At 39.5% G+C, this 22,291-nt stretch overlaps 1 protein-coding gene and 1 pseudogene across 2 annotated transcripts in view; both read left to right on the top strand.

Moving 5' to 3' along the window:
• The first annotated feature begins 1,889 nt into the window (after positions 1-1,889).
• Positions 1,890-22,291, top strand: part of LOC114031794 (desmoglein-2-like) — a 45,920-nt gene continuing 25,518 nt past the window's right edge. The window contains exon 1 of one of the 2 annotated variants that reach the window (XM_027846929.1): positions 1,890-1,949. In XM_027846929.1, the coding sequence (XP_027702730.1) occupies positions 1,932-1,949 (18 nt within the window). In that variant the 5' untranslated portion in view covers positions 1,890-1,931. Of the gene's footprint in view, positions 1,950-9,581; positions 9,658-22,291 lie in introns of those variants that run through there. The other variant, XM_027846928.1, reaches the window with a different exon arrangement.
• On the top strand, positions 15,675-17,023 carry LOC114031796 (annotated as a pseudogene).

Below are 22,291 nucleotides of genomic sequence, written 5' to 3'. Positions count from 1 at the left end.
CTGTGCACAGAAGTAGGGAAGCTGGTTTGAGGAAGGATGTAATGAGCTTTCCTCCTCCTAACTCTCTCACTGCTCCTTCTCTACTCCCTTGCTGGATTCTCTTCCTTTGACTGCTTCTAAATTTAGACATTTCCTAGATTATGCTCTTAGCCCTTAAAAAATAACTGACCTGCCTTGATAAAGCTAATTCCCTCACAGGGAGTTCTCAATATCAATGAGTCATGGGTTTGATCCACATGTATCTATTGATCTATAATTTGCAGTATAGTTCCCAAGTTATTTTGAACAGGTTTCCACAATTACCATCTACAAAGTGGATAGAGGGATTGTGATCTGCCCCAGTGGAGAGAAAACCCAAAATGCTCACAGATTTTTTGAAGAAGTAAATAATAAAAATTAAAATTAATATACTTGTACTACATCCTTCACAAGTTTTCCAAAGGAAAGTCCTTTGTAAATTGTAAAGTGCTTTGAAAGTGTGTGCTATTATCATGCCAGGTGGCTCCCTCTCAACTCCAGCTAAATCTTTTCTACAACTTAAATGGTAATGCTGTCTGTCCCTCCCACAGAGAGAGGAAGCTGCTGACCCAACGTTAATAAAGCTTGTGTTCTGGGTTACTTTTTCCTAATAGCCCTGATCCTGGTACACCTTCTTGTTCCATTCCTTTTGTGGTCAACCTCATGTATAATACTCTGACTAAACTACGTAATGGATAAAGATGCCTGTATTGTCTTCTAACACTGCCTTGGAATATTTTGTCCTAGGATTGCCTTTCTTGTCAAAACAGATTCCCTATTCATGGAACACTGAGCAAGGTAAGAGATTGCAACACTCAGCCCCTAAATTATTTTAAACATACATCCACTGGTTTCAATATGACAGGGGTTTTAAAAATTTTGGTTTAGCCCTGTCCTTCTACATTCCTCTTAAAAGACACAACTGTCAAAATTTCAGATTATTCATGGGACTTTTCATTATATATTACATAGGCATTCAACCATTGGGCAAACCTCCTTCTGAAAACCTCCAGCAAACAGATTAAGTGGCCTCAAAATGTGATGGGAAATCCCTTATTGGTTTATTTATCTTTAATAAATTTTTTTAAGATTACAGAAGGAAAGGGACTCTGATAAGTGTGCTAGCCTAGAACCTTTGTTAGGTCCTTTAAACTTGGAAAAACTCTGATTATGGGCCCAGAGACAGGCTGGGTATCAGTGGTTCAAGGATTAGCCTAATCAACCTCAGAGAAGCTCAATCTCTGGGCTGTTGGTAAATTCTAAAAGTACAAAAACTCTGGTAGATCAACAATTAAGTTGTAGAGGGGTCATGTTATTGGTCAGCAGAAGGTGAATCAATAGAGAAAAAAAAATCACAAATACTTAGAGTGTCAAGGCAAGTATATATCTGATAATGACATATATTTTAAAGTGTCTTATGAAATTAAGGTAGATAAATATATGACTTCTGTCTGATAAAAGTAAACAAGTGGTTTATTGTTTGTCACTAATGTTTCAAGTTAGCTGTATTGCATGAAGAAAAGTAGTAGTATGGGGGGGGGGGAGTGAGAATGGGAATGAATGATAGAGAACCCTCCCAAAAAAAGAAAAGGAAGAACATCACTCAGTTATGTTAAAATGCTCAGAAGAGAACAAAATAAAGTGTCAAGGTAGACAGACCCAGGCAAGCAGGGCAGCTTTGCAACTAACATGTTGAATTTCTTATACGCTTTAGGGAAGGAAAAAAAAAACTATGTGTTAGAGATCCACAGTTACCTATAAAAACGTCTTTTTCTCTTCTTTTTAGATGTGTAATAGGGGCTAGTGAACATGCATAGTGTGCTTGGCTGGTGCAATCGCCATGTGGAATAGGCTGAGGAGCCTGCTTCCAAAAAGGCCTTTATCTCTGCCATTCTGGCTACCTCCCTGTGAAAATGTCCTTCAGGTCAGAGGTAAGTGAGATGAGGAATCACCTAGCAGCTATGCTACATTTGGAAGTGAACCTAGTGGGACAGAATGCTATGTAGAAACTGCTTTAAATTTGAACCCACTCTCCCTACGAACCAAGATGATATGGGAATTAAAACTGTCCGACATACACTAAAAGACACCGAGGCAGAGCTCTGAGCCAATGGCACTTTATTAAAGTGTCCATGGTCCCCTCTAATGAAGTGGACTTCAGGTCTTCACAATCTGAGATGCTCCCTTCTTCCAGTACCTTGTTCTTATAGGGTTTGATCCCCAAATATGCAAAAGAGGCATGGCAAAATACAGAATCTCATTGGTTGATAGATTTTGCTCTGAAGGGCCAAAAATGACATATGGGGTGTGGTGGGTGGGGGGTCATAGGTTGGGTGAAGTATGGGGCATCTCCACTGACTAAGTGATTGTAAGATGGTCACTTACTCAGTTGGACAAGAGAGAGAAGTCCAGAGGCACTCAAATAAATCAGGGGACTTTCCAGAGCCTCAAGGCATCCCACCCATGCTGGGTTTGGACCTGGAAGTTGAGCAAAACAGGATGGAGATATCTTTGTCAACATTCTTGTAGTTGTACAAGTGAGCCTCACAACTTGGTAAACAAGTAATGAACATTACATTAAAGTTTGAGGCCCACTCTAAGAACCTATCTATCCCCATATGATTTATGTAGAATAATATACTGATTGGACTAGAGTAGGGGTGCAAATGAATTATTTCTCACAATGGTAGAGAGGAGTGTATGCCCCCAGGTGTACCTGTATTTCTGTTTTTGCTATTTTTCAGTAGATATCCCTTGTAAAAGCTAAATAATATTAATTGGTTAAATGGAACTGGGGTTCACTGGCAGTTAACAGGTCAGAGCACACACTGGAATGGAAGGGCCTCAAGCTGATCACATTAAAGAAGTCAGGCTCAACCTCGCCAAGGCACCGAACCCTGAGGAGGTAATGTGGCTACCTTTGCTTTGAGGGAGTGAGTCCAAAGTCTCATTACATATGGAAAAATGAAATCTGGAACCAGGACATATCATATGATATCTTATAATAGCATATCATCTTCAAATGCCAAAAAAAGACCTAAAGATAATGGGGAGCCACTGAAGCTTATTAAGCAGAAGAGTGACACGGATAGATTTGTGCTTTGGTAATATAAATTTGTCTGGTGTGTGGAAGATGGATTGGAAAACGAAGAGGCTGGATAAAGAAGGCTAATGAGAAGATTACTGCAATAGTCCAGGTGAGAAGTAATGAGGACCAAGACTAGGCTTATAGTGGTATGAAAATAGATAGGAGGTGGGGTAGCTAGGTGGCAAAGCGGATAGAGCACCAACCCTGGAGTCAGCAGGGCCCGAGTTCAAATCCGGCCTCAGACCAAACACTTGACACTTACTAGCTGTGTGACCCTGGGCAAGTCACTTAATCTCAATTGCCTAAAAAAAATTAAAAATAAAGTGTCTTCCAGTCCTAAATCTTATGGGACCTTGTGACATACATAGAGCACTAATGATACCAAGGTAAATAAAGAGAAGAGAATAAGCTTTTATATTGCACTGACTATATGCCAGACAGAGTGCAAAGTGCTTTTTACAAATATTATGTCATTTGATCCTTACAATAACCCAGCCAGGAAGGTGCTGTTCATATCCTTATTTTACAGTTGAGGAAACTGGGACAAACAGAGATTAAGTGACTTGCCCAAGGTCACACAACTAGTAAGTGTCTGAAGTAGAATTTGAATTGAGGTCTTCTCAGCTCCAGAGCTGTGCCATCAGCTGCCAATAAACGAATGAATGAAACAAACAAATAAGCAGGTCCCTTTTCTCTAGAAGCTTTTAATCTAATGGGAAGACAAGTACTTAATACCACAATACAAAAGAGAAGGTGGTAAGTAGTTACAAGACTTCCCGCCCCAGCCCTCCCCCATTTTCCTTACCCCCAGGCTAATGGTTAAAGCAGCAAGCTCAAAGACCTGGGGCCAAATTCTGCCTCTGACTCTCGATAACTGTTGAACCAAGAGGAAGTCCCTTAACCTCTAAGTGCCTCAGACAACTCCCTAGGCCTTATCAACTAAGTCCCTGACTGGGCGTGATCAGTTTCCTGAGAAGAAAGCTAGGAGACTCATTCCTGGAGGCAATCACAGCTCATTTACTTATCTGCCTATAGTTTAATACTTGGGTAACATTGTAGCAATAAGGCGGGTTAAACTTTTGACAAACCCAAATTTCCCACTAAATTCAATTCTCACATTTGGCAGTTAAAAGCCGTTTAATTCTAGATAAATCAGTTATAATCTGTGTGCTTCCAGCCAACTCCCAGAGATTTGCCTACTGAGTCACAGACAGTTAAGAGTTTCATGCCGTTGAACTCACCTAAGTGCCTAAGAGAGGTACAAAGTTTCTTGGGAGTCCAAAGGAGAGGGAGAACATTTCTGGCCCAGGATGGCAGAGTATCAGAAGAGACAATAAACTAGGTTTTGAAAGATGGTTGGTAAAGATTTCAGCAGAAGGGAAGGGCGTTCCAAGTATGACAAGTGGGTGAGCTGAGACCATAAAGAAAGAGCAACATATGTTCATGGAACAGTGAATTTACAATTGTACAACATTACTCTGTGTGTGTGTGTGTGTGTGTGTGTGTGTGTGTGTGTGAATAAGGTGGGTGGCAGTTTATGGAGGGCTTTGAATGCTGCCATAAGGGACTAGGATATTGTTTGGTGGGTAATAAGGAGTCACTGGAAAGAGGGATTAGATCAGTGTATTAGGAAAATTAACCTGGCAAGAGTGTATAGGATAAATTTGAGGGAGAAACTGGAAGTAGAGAGGCAATCTAAATAATCCAGATAAAGGGTGAAGACCTGGATTCCATTGCCAAAAATGGTCATTTGTGAGAGAGATTGTGGAGCTAGAGTCAGTAGTACTTGGTAACATTAGATGTATGTGGTTAAAGGAGACATCAAGGAGGTCACTTCCTGGTGTTTGGGAGGGAGAATAACAGTGGTGAAATTATAGGAAAATAATAGGAAAGTGAGCCCTTAGTACAGTGCCTGAGTTCATTTTGGGACGTACTGAGTTTGAGGATCCAACAGGTCACCTAACCGCTCATAATTCTAGCGCATTTAGATCTTTTTTATGGAAACCAGTGAACTAGTTTTGAGACTTACTGAGTGAAGCATGAGCCACTGATGGAAACCATTTCCACTGACCTCACATTTATGATAAGATAAGAATGAAAAATTTAGTTTTTAAGAACTTCATAAGTAACTGTGAATGAATCAAATTCAGCAATTATTGAGCATCTACATTTATTAAGTATCTATTATGAGCAAGGCCACAAGATTGGCTATTACAAACTATTAGGTTCCAGAGTTATTGAGGGGAATGTTTTGTACTTTGTTAGTGCTCTATTTTGAAGACCCACTGGGACACACTCTTGTCTCCGTTTCTACATAACATTGATCTTGGCAAAGTTCAAACCAAGTTCAAATCCAGATGCACCAAGAGAGATGAGTCCTCCTCTCGGCTACTGCTGGCCTGGGACCAGGAGATTACTCCCTACCCTTCTGGACATTAATGTTGCACTGCAAACCCAGACTCTAAAACCAGGATGCCAAGGTGCCTTACTGACCTCTTGAAACTCACAGGATTGAGGTACTGCTCCCTTTAACTAAAAGGAATACAAGGTTGAACAAGCAGCAGTAAAGGGCCAGATAAAGTCAAATAGAACTTTAAACCACCCCCCTACCCAAAAAAATCCTCTCTGTTTCATATGCTGAAAATTCAGTCTTCCATCACTTGATGGGAATCCAAGAAAACAAGTCTTGGGTTCAGGTTTCAAGTAGAAGGGCATAAAGCTACCTATTGTTTTGGACAGATGATAGATGGTTGTTCAATGATGTTTGGTCGTGTCTGACTCTTTGTGACACCATTTGGGGTTTTCTTGGCAAAGATAGTGGAGTGGTTTGCCATTTCCTTCTCCAACTCATTTTACAGATGAGGAAACTAAAGCAAACAAGGCTAAGAGACTTGCCCAGGATCATACAGCTAGGAAGTGTCTGAGGCTGAATTTGAACTCAGGTCTTCCTGACTCCAAGGCTAGCACTCTAACCACTGTCCAACATAGCTGCCAGATGATAGATAGATGGACAGATAGATAGGCACAGATTACAAAGAGAAATTAGATAGAGAGATAATAGAACATGTATTAAACACTATGTGCCTGGCACTATGCTAAGTTAATGGAACTTAATATACTTTTTAGGCAATGTTTGATACGAAAGGACTGCACTTCTGGTCAGAAGAGTTGCCTTGATGATAGTGAAAGAGCATCCCAATCAGTGGTACCAATATCTTTGGCTTTAGGAGAAAGAACAGAAAAGGAAAGAAATGGAATAATGGCTCTAGGGATTATTCTTACATTCATTCATTTAAATATTTAAGTACCTATTGTAGGAAGGACATAAAGAAGTATCATCAAACAGGTTAAATATTAGTTTATAGTACCATAGATTTAAAGCTGGAAGGCACCTTACAGACCATCTAATAAAAACTCTTGATTTTACAAAAGACAAAATTGAGGTAGAAACAAATTAGGTGACTTAGCAAGGTAATGGTGGAGCTACGATTTAACCTAGCTCCTCTGATACTAAAACCAGCCCTTTTTCCACTATAACACACTACTAGGACAAAAAAAAAAAAAGATACATATAAAAAAAATAATACAAGAACAGGACAGAAATACAAGAAAACAATCAAATGTAATGAGCAATATTTGAGAAAGCACCAAATGAATGGTGCAGACAATAAATACTATGAATTCAGAGGAACAAGAGAAATGAGTCAGCAAGCGTTTATATGACATCTAGCACAGGGGTGGGGAAACCTGGGGCCTTCTAGGCCACACATGGCCCTCTAGGTCCTCAAGTGCGGCCTGTTGACTGAATCCAAATTTCACAGAACAAATCCCTTTAACAAAAGGATTTGCTAGACTCTAGCATGTGCCAGGCACTGTACTTAGTGATAAAGATACAAAGACAAAAAAAAAAAAACAAAACAAAACCTCAAACTGAAATAATCCCTGCCCTCACGAAACTTAAATTCTATGGGGGAGCAAGGGAACAATAACATGTATACAGAAAAGTAAATGAAAAATATACTCAAAGTAAATAAAAGGTGATTTCAGAGCACTGGGGGGAGGGGCACATGAGCAGCTTAGGGGTGTTCAGGGAAGGTCTCCTGAAGGATGTTACTTTTGAAGTAAGTTTTGAAGTAAGCTAAGGTTGCTGAGAAGGGGCAATAGCAAGGGAGTGAATTTCAGGTATGAGGGCCAGAGTGTGCAAAGGCAAGAAGGGAGGTGGAATATCTCCTATGTGATTGAAAAGAGGTCAATTTTGGTTGGAATATAGGGTCTGTGAAGGGGAGTAATTTGTAATAAGTGTACTTAGTATGTATGCTGGAGTCAGTTTATGTAGGGCTTTAAATGCCAAACAGGAGGGCATTGGCCTGGATGGTGTACAGAGTTAAAACTTTAGCCTCTGTGCATCCTCCTCGAGTTGAATTGGGCCTTTTAGGGAGAGTGAGATTTGCATAAAAGTGGGAGGTGGAAGTTTGGAAGGACTTCTTGAGGGAGAGACAGAGAAAAGAGAATATGAACAAAGAAAGATCACACAGACACTACTCCCTGCACAGCAATTTCTACAAATACTAATTAACTCTCACTTTGAACTTCATATGCTTCCAAATATTCTAAAACCTGGCCTTTGTGAAAAGCATATACTTTGCCACTGTAGAAGCAGACTAGGTCTCTACTTAGAATTTTCCTAATACCTGAGATATTTTCTTCAGACACTCATGACTCAGTTGCTAGAATGAGCTAAGGTGGAGAAAGAATTCTTTGCTAATTTAGATAAACAATTAAAATAGTGATACTACTAGGTCTGTAAACCAAAAGAGATTAAAAAAAAACCAAAAAGGCTCTATATGTACAAAAATATTTCTAGCAGCTCTTTTCTGGCGGCAAAGAATTGGAAATTGAGGGAATGCCCATCAATTGGGGAATGGCTGAACAAACTGTGGTATGTGATTCTGCTGGAATACTATTGTGCTATAAGAGATGATGAGCAGTACGCTCTCAGAAAAACCTGGAAAGACTTACATGGGCTGACGCAAAGTGAAATATCCTGTGTATAAAATAACTGCAATATAGTAAGATGATCAGCGGTGAATGACTTAGCTATTCTCAGCAACACAATGATCCAAGACCACTCTGAAGGACTTAGGATGAAAAATGCTATTCATCCCCAGAGAGAAACTGATGGTGTCTGAATACAGACTGAAGGATACTTTTTTAACTTTATTTTTCTGGTTGTAGTGTTTGTTTGGTTTTTTTGGGGGGGGGAAGAGGTCTATGTTTTCTTTCACAACATGAAATGGAAATGTGTTGCATGACTGCACATGTATAACCTATGTCGGATTGCTTGCCTGCAAAATGAACGGGGCTTGGGGAGGAAGGAGGGAATTTGGATTTCAAAGCTTTAAAAAAGGAATGTTAAAATTGTTTTTACATGTAATTGGGGGAAAATAAAATACTAATTTTTTAAAAATAGTGATAAAAATGTAAAAAAAAAAAAGCATTTTTAAAAAACATATTCAAATTCAGCCTAGGCCAGTGGTAGCCGAAAGAATTCAGAACATTGCCTGAGTTCTCGCCTATTAATAACTCTCTTCCTCCCACGGCCAGATAAGCCTGTTTGGAGGCACAAACGGCGGGGATAGTGTACGGGGAGCTTTCTTTTGCCAGGCAAACGCCTGAAATCCTTTATCTTCACTTCTCCCCAAGTCGAAGCCTCTGCCTTGGAAAGCAGCAGTTGTTAAGCAGTCGGGTTACTCTGCGCAACTCCACCTTTACCTGCAGGGCTCTGGAAACGCACGCACCGTTCCCACCCGCAGTGTGCAGCCCGCAGGGCACTCTCCTAGAGTCACTCGTCCCTTGCTGCAGGCAGCACTAGAGCAGATTAACACCCTCGGTGCAGGGGCGGACCCAACCTTCGGGATAGCAAAGGTTGCAGAGGCTGCATGGTCCCAGGCCCTGCGCCCCCTCCAGGGGCCTCCCCTCCCCAATTACAGACCCCATTAGGCATAGTGATATGGGGAAGGTGGTTCCCCGGAGGAGGAGGAGGAGGAGAAGGAGAAGGAAGCAGCGAGGCGGAGCTTGCAAACCAAGGTCCCCTCTCTGGGGACGTCACGGTCCCAGGTGCCCCTGTGGGCGTTTGGGGGAGGAGGAAAAGGGGAAGAGAGGTCAGTGAGCTCTTGCCAGAGCCTTTCCTAACCTCAGCTTATCGGCCCGGCCCGAAGCACCATTATTTTAAGGAGGTGGGACACACCTGGTCACTGCCACCGACCTCGGAGCTAGGAGTGCGCCCCCAGGGAACGCGCCGTAGGCGCCGCAGGAAAAGAGGGCGGTGCCGCCGAGAACCCCGGAGGCAGCTGAGGGCCTGGGAGGGACCTGCCCTGGGGCGGAGCGGGGCTGGGGGCGGTGGTAAGGGACAGGACGGGACGGGTCGGGACGGGACGGGTCGGGACGGGACGGGACAGCCGCCCCGGGCACAGGACGCAGCTGGAGAGGACTCAGCTATGGCTGCGCACCAGGCGCGGGGACCCCGGAGGCTGGGCGCGCTGCTGCTCCTGGTGAGTTGGAGTCCCCCCTGGGGTTTCCTCGGGCTGGTGCACGCCCAGGCCTGCGTCCTAGGCGGAGGGAGGGAGAGCGGCGCCCGGGACCTGTTACTTCCAGCTCAATTGAGCTCATTAGCGAGCTTGCTTGATTGATTAATAACTTGCTGGAGCTTGGTTCCTTCTGCGCGCCCGGAGGCTGGCTAAGGGCTGGGGCGAGATGGTATCTCGGGGAGTGCCCCGGCTGCCCAAAAACGGATCTTCCCGGGCAGGAAAGTGGGAGTCCGGGCTTGTCTGTGCCTCTCCTTGTTCTGTCTTCCCGCCACACCCGGGCCGGGAGCTTCCTAATGCCCGGCTTCTGGAGCCGGGGCTGCCCAGCACCTGGGCGGGCGGACAGAAGCCAGTTCGGTTCTCCTTTCCCCCAGAGGGGGGAAAGGCAGGGCAATTATTAGCCATGGAGCCCCGTCCCTGTCCTTGAGATACATAAAGGAAGCAGTTCCCTATCCTGGAGCTTCATAAAGGAAGCCTTTACCTAGGCTGCCCAAGCCCAGGCAAAGTCAGGGCCGGAGCACTGGGGCCAAAGCCAGATAGTTTGGTTTCAATCAGTTGCACTCAACAAGCATTTATTAAGCTCCTACTACTTTGCAGACACTTGTAGATGGGGGAAGGGGGCCGCGGGAAAGGGGGGAGGAGGATAAAGACAAAAGGAACGGGGCTCTGCCTTCTCCCTTCTTTGAAGGGAGATAAAAGCTATTGCATATTCACACTGTTACTAAAATCTTTATAACTTTAAAATTGTGTTTCATTCCTATCTCAAGAAAGAACAAACAAAAGTTCTTGTTAGTATAAAAAGATAAGAAATATTGAGAAAAGTGATTGAACACAGAGACTAGGACATTTTTTGGATGTTTAATATTTATTAGTTACTACTAAATAAGAACTCACATTCTAGATTTAGGATACAAATAATTTGGTTTTCATAGATTGATTTTTTTTTAATTCCCTCAAAGCAGTGGTCATAGACGACCCCAAGAACCCATATGCTGGTTACCTATGCCATTTTTTAAAAACGGAAATAGCTGGTAATGACAACCCTTTGGGCCTTTCCTAGCACTTTGCTGCTCTGTCCATGTATTTTTGGGTTTTGTTTTGGTTTTTTTTTTGTTCTAGGTATCTTGTTTGTGCCATCCTTCTACTATGTAATATAAGCTCTGTGAGGGCAGGAACCAGTCCCCTAGATTTTGTATCTTCCTCATTGATCCCCTAGAACAATGCTCATTTTAAGGTCAAAGAAAAACAACACTCTACACAGTGAAAAGTCTAGGATTTTTGTTGCTGAGTTGTTTCAGTCATGTCCAGCTTTTCCTGACCTCATTCTTGGCAAAGATACTGGAGTGGTTTTTCACTTCCTTCTCTAGCTCATTTTACAGATGAGATAACAGCGGTAAACAGGGTTAAGTGACTTGTCCAGGGCCACACAGCTAATAAGTATATGAGGTTAGATTTGTACTCAGGAAGATTAGTCTTCCTGACTCCAGACCAGGCACTCTATCCACTGTACCACCTAGCTGCCTCTTAGGCTAGGATTAGGGGTTCTTTAACCTGGAGTCCTATTAACTTGTGGTTTTTTTTTAATATTTTGATAACAAGATTTCAATATAATTGGTTTCCTTTGTAATCCTATGTATTTTATGTACTAAAAGTAATTATCCTAAGAAGGAAGGGGCCCCTGGCCTAGGTGGCCCATGATTCTTAAACTTAGTTTCCATTTTCAAAATTGGAATTGTCTCTCCAAAAAATAGTGCTTAAGAATAAAATATAAAGACAAGGGGAAATAGTTTATTCCTTAAAATGTAAGCTCCTTGAAGTTATACTCATTTCTGATCTCTGCCACTTAGTCCAATGCCTGATATATATTAGACTCTAAATGAATAAGTACTTGTTGAATGAATCTGGTGGAAATAGTCTATTTGGTTTTTACTGTTTAAAAAGTCTGTATATTTTGTATTTATGGCAGATGGTCAAAAAATTTATAAAATATTTTTGCCTGTTTTGTTGAAATCATTTTAGCCAGAAATACATGAATATGAGTGTGGCGGAGTGTTTCCTTTTGAAGGATTCTCTGGTCTCATACAGGGGTAGCTGAAAAGATAAAGGATACTCAACTCCAAATGACTGCAAATATTTGTTTCAGTCAGTTTTGGTAAATAATAAAATTAAATTATTGTTGTTGAGTTGTTTCTAAATCTTCATGACCCCATTTGGCAAAGATACTAGAGTGGTTTGGCATTTCCTTCTGCAAGTCATTTACAGATGAGGAAACTGAGGCAAACAGGGTTGAGTGACTTGCCCAGGGTCACAAAGCCATAAATGTCATAGGTCAGATTTGAACTCAGGAAGATGTCTTCCTGACTCCAGATCCAGTGCTTTATCCACTGTTCCACCTAACTGCCCAAAACTAAATCAGCATTGTTTTATTATATGTTAATAAAACATAAAAATTGTTTTATTATATGTTAATAAAACATAAAAATTGTTTTATTATATGTTAATAAAACAATCTGTTGCTTCCAAATGAATGATACTTAGCTTTTATAAACAACCTTATATTTATTTCTGAAGTAATATGTTTATGTTATATCAACTTACAAAAATTTATTTTTAGAGAAAAAAGCAATGAAATCAAGTCCTACTCATATGATTTAAATTAAATGTATTTGACTGGATTTGACCAATTATCCTCTAAATATCTCTCTCGCTCTCTCTCTCTCTCTGTCCTTGAATTATCGAAGTAATTTCCTCAATTCTTCACCATTATTTCTTGCATTATCCAAACAATTCATCAACCCTCCATTTTACCCATCTTAAAGCCAAAACCTTTGCACATTCAGACATTGTTATAAAATCTTTATGACTTTAAAATTGTGTTTCATTCCTATCTCAAGAAAGAACAAAGCAAACAAAAATTCTTGGTAATGTATAAAGATAGTAAACCTACGGGAAAGCTAAGTGGCAAAGTTGATAGAGCATGGGCCCTGAAGTCAGGAGGACCTGTGTGGCCTCAGACCAAACACTTGACACTTACTAGGTGTGTGACCCTGGGCAAGTCACTTAACCCCAATTGCCTAAAAAAAAAAAAATTAGTAAACATAGAGATTAGTAAGTGAGCATGGTACCTAGGACATTTTTGATGTTTAATGTTTATTAGTTACTACTAATTAAGAAAATACATAATAGTGAACTAATTCAAGGCTTGGGATGAGCCTGCCAAAAGCAAAGTACATACCAGAGGAAAAATGAATGCTTAATTTAACATATTTTTTACTCTAGCAACTCAGGCTTTTCCACTTGTATTGAATTCTTTAATTGTGGAATTTTTAATATGTCGTTTTAAGATGTGTAGTCAGTCAGCTAATTGTGACAAGTAAGTGCTAAACACTAGGGATACAAAGAAAGGAGAAAAAAAATTCCCTGCTCTTAATGGGGGAATAGGAAAATTCTTGGTTTCCCACACTTATTAATTATATCAGCACTCACATGGTCACAGATTTAGAGTGTGAAAGGATCTTAGAAACTACTTAGCCCACCTTTGTTTTACATTTGAGGAAACTGAAGCCCAAGGTGGTGAATGACTTCCCTGGTAGTAAGTAGTTGAGCTGGGGTTTGAAAGTAGGACCTCTGACTTTTACTCCAGAGCTCTTTGCACTGAACACACTGCCTCCTCATTAATTTTTTAAATGCCATATTAATCTAAGAATCTAGATGCTTATTTTTAAGCAGGATTAACTAGCTCATATGTTTTCACATACTAGATTTAGCAACCAAAGTATGACCCGTGGAAAAGAACACTTACTAAAAATCACTGTCTGATGTCCAGGTACAAGCAAGCCTAGCTAAGAACCAAGAGGCTTATCCACTTCAGTTTGGCATAATGGTGATGAATTCTTTAGATTACAAATGATGTTTCAATAAAGCAGAAGGGTTTTTAGTAAGTAGTCATAGGAAATATAATCTACAAAAGGAAATTTTTACCAATTATCATTTAAGCTAAATTTCAAGTTTGTGAAATTACTCCTCCATATAGATGTGTGTATATATGTATATACATATATATGCACAAAATTATATGTACATTCCAGTCCTCAAATAAGTTTCCTGCTGAAATAGCTCATAAATGAAGTTAAAAATAAAATTTTTGGCTAGAATGTTCTCAATGACCTCAGTTCTTAATTTGGCTGATATAGGTTTGTCCTCAATATCTTCAACATGAAAATACCTGTTTAAAATTCAGTGTACAAAAATTGTCTTTTAATGAACGTGTAAAAGTAATATTTGGTTGGTTTCACTAATAATTACTGGCGTTTCATAGCACTTTGAGGATGGTAAAGTAGTTTATCCTTACAACAACCTTGGGAGGTAAGTGATATCCCCATTTTTTAAGATGAGAGGCAACTGAGGCTGACTAAGATTAAGTGACTTGCTCAGGGTCACACAGCTACCAAGTACTCAAACTCAGATTTGAACTTAGTTCTTCTTGACAGCAGGTCCTTGATCTCTAAACATTAATATCGGTATAAACCCTAAAATAATGGCTCATTGGAGATAAATATAATTTAATTTAACCTAGAAATGCACCCTTCATTATTTGTTCATAAGACCACAGATTTCTAGGTGATAAGGACCTGAGAGGCCATAAAGCCCAACTCCCTTATTTCACATAGCCAGTAAGTTTTTGAACACAAGTCTTTCTGCTTCCAAGTCCAAAATTCTTTCATCTGGCAACCCTTAAAAGAAATTACCTGTGAATTCATAATTAGAAAGGATGTTTGTTTTGTTTTATTTTTTAAAGACAATACTAACCTAGTGTAGCTCTGGTGCTTTTTTGATAACAAATATGAGTTGCATAACACATATAAGTTTGTTTCAATAGAGAACTAAGATAGATATTAAATCATAAAAACAAGTTGGTAAAGAATATTATTTTTAGTAATTCTCCAAGTTTTTTTTTTATTTAGTGCCATATTTCATTTAAAACTAACACCATTATGTAATGTAGTATAACAAACTAGTTTTATGCATTTTTATATATCTCAGGTTAAAAAAAAGGTTCATTCTGGTAGCCTGAAGCCACCTGCCAAAGGGTAACATGATTTTCAGAATTTCTGATGAAATTCAAGGAGCACCCCCCCCCCCATCTTCTTGTTTAGTGACATCAAGAATGAATTAGGGAATCACTTCAACTTTGGGGTTATAATTGAGTTGTTGAGTCTATTTTAAAATAAAACAGGACAGGAAGGAAGGAAATGAGCATTTATGAAGTGCCTGCTATATTCCAGGTACTGTGCCAAGGCTTTCCAAATATTATCTCATTTGATCCTCACAACAACCCTGGGAAGTATAGTTTATTAGAAAGTAGGCTATTATTATCCCCATTTTACAGTTGAGGAAACTGAGGCAGATCGTTTACGTGACTTGCCCAGGGTCATACAGTTAATACACGTCTGAGGCTGAATTTGAACTCAGGTCTTCCTGACCCCAGGACCAGTGCTCTAGGACCAGGAACAGAACTGGGCCTCTTTTCTGCCTGTCTTAGTCTGTATCCATGGGCATACAAATTCATGTTTACCTTTTAAGCAGAATTCACACATCTCCTTGTCTTTTTCCTGTATAAGTATATATCCCTGTGTTTTGTATGTTATTCAACAAACCCTGCAGTTATTTTTTTTTAATCTATAACTTCATTAAAGTCCATTTTCTGAAGAAAATTTCTGCCTTGTTAAGTTGTATTTGGGAAAGATACACCTAGAGTTGCAGTTTTTACATGGAGATAGATTTCATCTAGTACACAGACCTGGAAAACAGAAAAGATAAAGAATATTTTTGTTAGGATGATCACTTACTTACGCTGGTCGTTGCCTCACTGTCACTCATCTGGCTCAGTCACTGTGGGCGCTTCTCTGCTGCCCCCACCCCAACTCCCTGGGAATGGTCCCTTCCCTTTAAAGCATCCTCTTTGTGGACTCCCACTGCCACTCATGGATCCTTTCGGCATACAGCAAAAAGACCTCTCTGTAAAGGTGATGAAAAAAATGGAAAAAAAAATTCATTAATGTGAAATTGGCTTCCATGGAAGCCTGTGATGACAGTTGTGACAGTTTTGCTTCTGATAATTTTGCAAACACAAAGCCCAAATTCAGGTCAGATATCAGCGAAGAACTGGCAAATATTTTTACAGGACTCTGATAATGAATCTTTCTGTGGCTTTCCAGAAAGTGAGGCGGGAGACCTAAGAGAGGATTGTGGAATTTTACACAAACGCAAACTGAAGGCAGATATCACTAAAGAACTGACCACCATTTTTTATGCTGACTCTGATGATGAATCATTCTGCAGCTTCTCAGAAAGTGAGGTCCAAGATGGAATGAATTGGATTCTGATGATGAAGGGAGGAGAACTGGGAGTCAATGAAACGTTTGGGTCCTTTGCAAGTAGCTCTAAGGTTTCCAACCTGAGACCCCAAAGGGACAAGGAAGCAGAAAGCAGCCCCTTCCCAAAGCCCCAGAGCTTCCCACTTACAATTCTGGTTCTGACACAGAAGATGAGAAAACCTCAAGTTTTCTTGGAAAAGAGGATGCCAAATGTAAAGGAAAACAAGGCAGTGCTTACAGAACTAATGTCAGAATTAGAAAGTTTCTAAAGAAACAAAGGATTATTTACTGAAAGGAGATCGCTTCCAACTAGTAGCCCATGGTTGAAGCCAAATCCAAGGAGCTCCTTACCAAGAGATCCCTCAAGTTGAAACTCTGAAGGAAGAGCTCATCCACATGACTAGGTCAAGGTCTCTGATCGTAGGACCCCCAAATATGCACTTAGAAGATGAAATAGATTTTGAGGACAAGTACAAGTTGGTGAGAAGAAGGAAGAACATGGATGGATATTTGGATGATGATGTCACACCTGGAAGTTGTTGCACAGGTACCATGACTATTTCTCATGTTGTTCATCCAGTGGAAGAGATTATAGAGGAAGAGCTGAAAAACATCTTCATCTCCTCCCCAGACAAGATCTAAAACAGTTCATTAGGTTCCACCTGCCGCCAATGTCCTTAGGAAACTATTGATACTGAGACAAACTGCAGAAACCCAAAATGGTTGGAGTTAGGGACAGTTCTATGGCCCCTGTCTTTGAAATTGTTATAGTGAAGAGGTCAAAAAAGCATTGACCACCTTGTCGTGGAATCTGCAACTGAAGCTTTTGTAGGCAACGAGATGGACGATGTACAACTGGTGTGATGGTGTATTTGGCCAGGCACTGTGGTTTTGGAAATGTGCATGCTTACCTGAAAAGTCTGAAGCAGGAATTTGAAATGGAGGCCAAAAATTGATGAAGGATTTCCTTTCTTTAATCTTGTTAAATTTCAATAATCTTGGGCAGTTGATGGTTAAACAGCTTCAGGTTTCAATCTTGATAATCAGTATTTTTTTTATAGCGAGGTCAAATTAAGATTAAAGTCCCTTTTGGAGGCACAAGTAGTATAACTTTAGAGTTGCATTGTAGTTTTTTATGCTCCCCCTCTCCCCCCACTATCACTGACTATAAAATGATTTTGCTGAAATACAGTTGACTTTGTCCCTTTAGTACTTGTGGGAAGGAAGAAGGATTGTTCGTTACTGGGTATAAAGCCCTGGAACCTAGCAATATAACAAAACACTTGGAAATGCCTAATTAAGTATTCTTAGGTAACTAATCCTCCTAATATAATACTTCACATCCATTGAGGATTCTGGCAAAAGGTAGCCTCGGTTCTTAGAAACAGTATAGAAGGTGACATATCAGGTGCAGAGGACTGAGCGTGTTACTGTACTGAGCACACAGAGCCTGCACTTTGAGTACTGGGGTTTCTGTTGTCATGGGAATTACTTGCTTCTAAACTTTTTTATACAGCATGAGATTTAAGATGTGCCTGTACTGGTTCATAATTACTTTTGTGGTGTAAGATTTCATGTGCTACATGCAATTATACACTTGAATCAGCATTAAAAAAAAATCACAGCAACCAAAAAGTATGTTAAGAACTTCAGTATTAGATATACTTAATGGTTTCCCCTCCTCTTTTCCCCAATAATCTCGGCAGTTGAAAACTGGACTAACCTTAAAATTCTTGGTGTTAGACTTAAACATATCTGCATTTTTCCCCTTTGTTTCATACAGTTCCTATTTAGGGTATTTTGAAATATTTAGACCTTTTTGTATGGAAAGTTGGCATAAGTAATAGCCTATAGTGCTTAGCATTTCTGCTTGACTGGAGTAAATAGCAGGCCATGCACAGAGTTGACTTTAGATTTTAAGTTCTTTACTGCAGACTAGATAGTACCCTCTTAAAGATGGAAGAAATTAAATGGTTATGGCCAAAGTACTTTCTGATCCCGTTTTAGTCTATGGGATAACATCCATGTTTGACTCTTAGTATTAATCGAATTGGATTGGAAAACAGGACATTACTGTCCTCTGAGGGGGTCCCTAGTGCTTTCTTGTACAAGTAGCATCATGTCATGGTTTTCATGTAGTGTTGGGTACATAACCAGACCTTAAATTGGAAAACAAAGCAAACATTGTAAATAGGTCCTTAGATCTGTAATGTTCTTTTGTACATACATTTTATTTTATTAATAAAAAGTATTGTTCAGAAGAATGATCACTTACATTACTGTAGCGAGTCAGATTTTTTTTCAATATTCACTTCATTAACAATTAAACTAGAATATTGTCTCATGCTCACTCCATTAATAATTAAACCAGAATATTGTCTCTTGGTGGTTATTCTTTGTCAGTGGCTTTAAAAACTTCAAACAAATTGTCATTAATTTATTTAGGAGATAAGGTAACAACTGAGCACTAAATGCAGAAATTTAACAAAGATTTTCAAAGAAGAAAAAAACCAAGGCAAAAAACCAGGAATGTTTGAACTTGTTGCACTCTGTTCTTCATAGATTCCTTTGATAGTTCAACTCTTTTAGACTGCTAGGCACCCTGGAAGACTGTCTTTTCCTAAAATGACTTCCTTTTGGCCCAGATGCAACATCAGATCACTTCTAACTCCTGAGGTCAGCCCTAATGATTACGATACTCTTCTAGAAATACTCTAATTCCTAAAGTGCAGTCTCAGGAGAATAATAACTTTTAAATCGGGTACAATAGCAGCAAACAACTAAACTTCTCTCTTTTGTTTGTCTGTTTTGGCTTTTGTACTAATTCCTTTATGATTGAAAAGGTTTACAAGTGAGTTGACCAAGATGTTATTTGATTCTTTAGTACCTGAAAGGAGAAAGAAAAGCACACAAAATTAATCTAGTTTGATGGAATAGCTTATTGTGATTGCCCTCGTGTGGAACTGACTTTGAAGAGAACCAATTTTCATAAAAGTTAAAGAAATTCCTTCCCTCCTAGTTCCTAAAAGTTCCTGAATTACTCTGGCATTACTGTTTATATTTCTCTTCTCTTAGAGTTCTTTTCTGGAGGCATGGTGGTAGACATTGCAAATTGGGAGCACGGACTTATTCTTATATTCCTCAGAATTCCCTGCACATAGTAGGTACCCAGTAAATATTGTATCTAACTAAGGATTAGTTAAGGATCTAAAGATCCTTAATATCCCCTAAAACCCTAATAATTTTAATAGTCCACATTTATTTTTTTTCAGGGATAATGATTGATCTTGTGATTTAATTGGTATAGAGTCGATAACTTCTGGGTAAAGGAACTCCTTTGACCAGTGCAGGGTGACACCACCTCTACAATTTACAGTCTTAGAGAGTTGCCCAGAACACTGAGAAACTCAGGACTTGTCTTGGGTCATACAGCCATAATCTATCATTTACAGGACTTGAACCCAGATCTTCCTGGCATCAAGGCCAGCTCCATATCCTCTACACTTTATTGTGTCTATATAGTACTTTTATAGTTAATAAAGCATTTATTTCACAACAACCTGTTAAATTGGTAGAACTGCAGCATTATTCCTCAAAATAAAAATAATAGTAAAAATTAGTACTTCTTGTTTGAACAGATTAGTTTATGGTCAAACCCTTTAATGGAGTGTTTTTGTTTGTTTTAGACTTAAACAAATGCATTTTGGCAATAATGCATTTTTGTGGGTATTTACTGAACAGTAAAAAATGCAAATCAACTAAGATGTTATCTAGATCTCTATTCCAGGTATTGCATTAAGAACTCTCATTTATTTCCACCTGACTTTAAAGAGGACATGTACCTTAGATAGACTGTACTTTGTAGTAATTTCCAAGGGAATTGGTAGAGATATGGTTAATATTTTCATAGGAGGTGGCCTGTCCTAACAGGAATAGTCCTTGACATAAAAATTTTATGACTCAATCACTTAGTAACCATTTCTCACTCTTTCAGAGTGGCTACTACAGGTACAATAAACCACATTTTTGCCCACAGGTACTAAAGGGTGACTTCATGGTGTTGGTAGCTTAGAACTTGGGAGTTAACTGAGATATTTGCTGACAGTTTTGTTCAGAGTTGGGGAAGTTCCTATTTTCTGGTAAGCAGAAAAGTTGTACTTGGCTTTATATATACTATCACTTACAGATGTTTCTATGTATCTGAGTTACAGGGATCTAAGCTTTATCTTATTCTACTTTTTTTGTCCTATGGTACCTTGTCTGTGAGTCAGGCCTCAGCGATTGTTGAATTACTGAATGAGAGAAGACATAGTAACTCAATAGATCCTTTCTAGAATGTTCAAGAAATTGATGATAAAACACAAAACCCTCTTCTTTATTTTATCATAATCGTTGTTTTGCTCATAACGCCTCCAAAACTTAATTGGGTTATAATTTGGTTATGATGTACTCAGTACTCTGAGGATACTCAGTCAATATTTAACAGAGAACCTTGCTTCTTATTTCCCTGAGAAAGTAGAAGCCATTTCACAGTGAATTTCCTCTTCTCCCTTAAGCTTTATCTCAGGATCTCTTGAAATCATCCTTCATTTTCTCCTTTTTTTAATGAAGAGGTAGGCTGTCTCTTCAGCAAGTCTAACTTTTCTACTTGTGCCCTTGATCCCTACTTCTCCTATTTCTTCTAGAACTTTGCCCCAATAAGCATGCCCAATCCTCTCTAATTTACAATCTCTCCCCATCTATTAGGCTCCTTCTCTGCTGCCCATAAACATTCCCAAGTCCCCCATCTTTAAAAAAAATATTTTCATTCAGTCCTGTCATCCCCTCAAGCTCTCATCCTCCATCCTTCCTCCCTTTCAGAACCTAAAACCCCCACAAATGACATCCTTTTCAAGACTCACAGTCAGAAGACAAGGAACCAGGAGAAAAAAAATTAAAAGGCATACCAAAAATAACTGAAACATGACTACATGGTTCAACCTTACAATACTCTTTCTTTTCTTTGTGAAATCTCTCTTAATGTGCCATATCCAAAACACAAAATAAAATTACCTACATTGTTATTGCCCCCAAAAATGAGACCAAAATAAACCAGTGACCTGGGTCAGTCCTTCTGTTAGCTATTCAGTTTCAGATCAAGTCAACAAGCATCTATGAAGCCTTTACTATGTGCTAGACACTGTGCTAAATACTGGGGATACATTGAAAAGCAGAAACGGTCCCTACCTTCAAGGAGCTCACATTCTAATGAGAGAAACAATATATAAATGACTGTACATACAAGATATGTACAGGTAAATTAATGGCAATCCCAGAGAGAAGGTGTTTGGAGGGCTGTAAGATGTGGGGTTTGGGGGGTAAAAAGGAGGAGGAAAGGTTGTTTTCAGAAAGTATTGTTTGGACTGAGTCTTGAAGGAAGCCAGAGAAGCCAGGAGGTGAAAATGAGAAGGGAGATCATTCCAGAAATGGGAATTCTGTTGTGTCGGCTGGGGTGAAACTCCAAAAGCATGTGTACGACAATTAGGGGCTTGGACAGACAGTGGCTGGATCATTGCAAAGCTGTCACGCCTTGTGGAAATATAATTCATTGTTTATGCTCTACATGATGCATAAGGCCTTAGTGGTCCATTTAAAAATTTTTTTATTGACAATTATTTTTATATGACCTTCATTCACAAGTGTATTCTTCCTCCTCCATATTCAGTAAGCCACCTCTTGTAACGAAGAATTTTTTAAAATAGAGATGAGACACTTCAGCAAAACTAATCCCACAAGCAAATCCCGTAGTCCCCCACCTATAACAAAAAGACAGGGAAGATGAATTTCCTCATTTCCTCCTAGGGTCCAAGTGTGGTTATTATTATTATACAATGTCCAGTTTCATTATTTTGTTCTTTCCAATTCTGTTTTGTAGATGCATTTATTGTTTTCCTTGTTCTTTCACATTGGGGCAGCTAGATGATTCAGTGGATAGAGTGCTGGGTCTGGAGTTAAGAAGATCTTGATTCTAATCCTGCTGCAGATAATAGCTGTGTGCCCCTGGGCAAGTCACATAACCCTTTGCCTCTTTTTCTTCATCTGTAAAATGGGGATAAATAATAATTGCACCTACCTCCCAGAGTTATTGTGAGGATCAAATGAGATAATTGTAAAGCACTTAGCATAGTGCTGGGCACATAGTAAATATTATCTAAATGTTATCTGCATGTTAGGTATCATCAGCA

Source organism: Vombatus ursinus, unplaced genomic scaffold, assembly GCF_900497805.2.
Source record: "Vombatus ursinus unplaced genomic scaffold, bare-nosed wombat genome assembly UNPS02015255.1, whole genome shotgun sequence".
In the NCBI taxonomy this organism is placed as follows: Eukaryota; Metazoa; Chordata; class Mammalia; order Diprotodontia; family Vombatidae; genus Vombatus; species Vombatus ursinus.
Note: the sequence above shows the minus strand (reverse complement) of the source record. Positions and strands in the feature narration are given on the sequence as shown.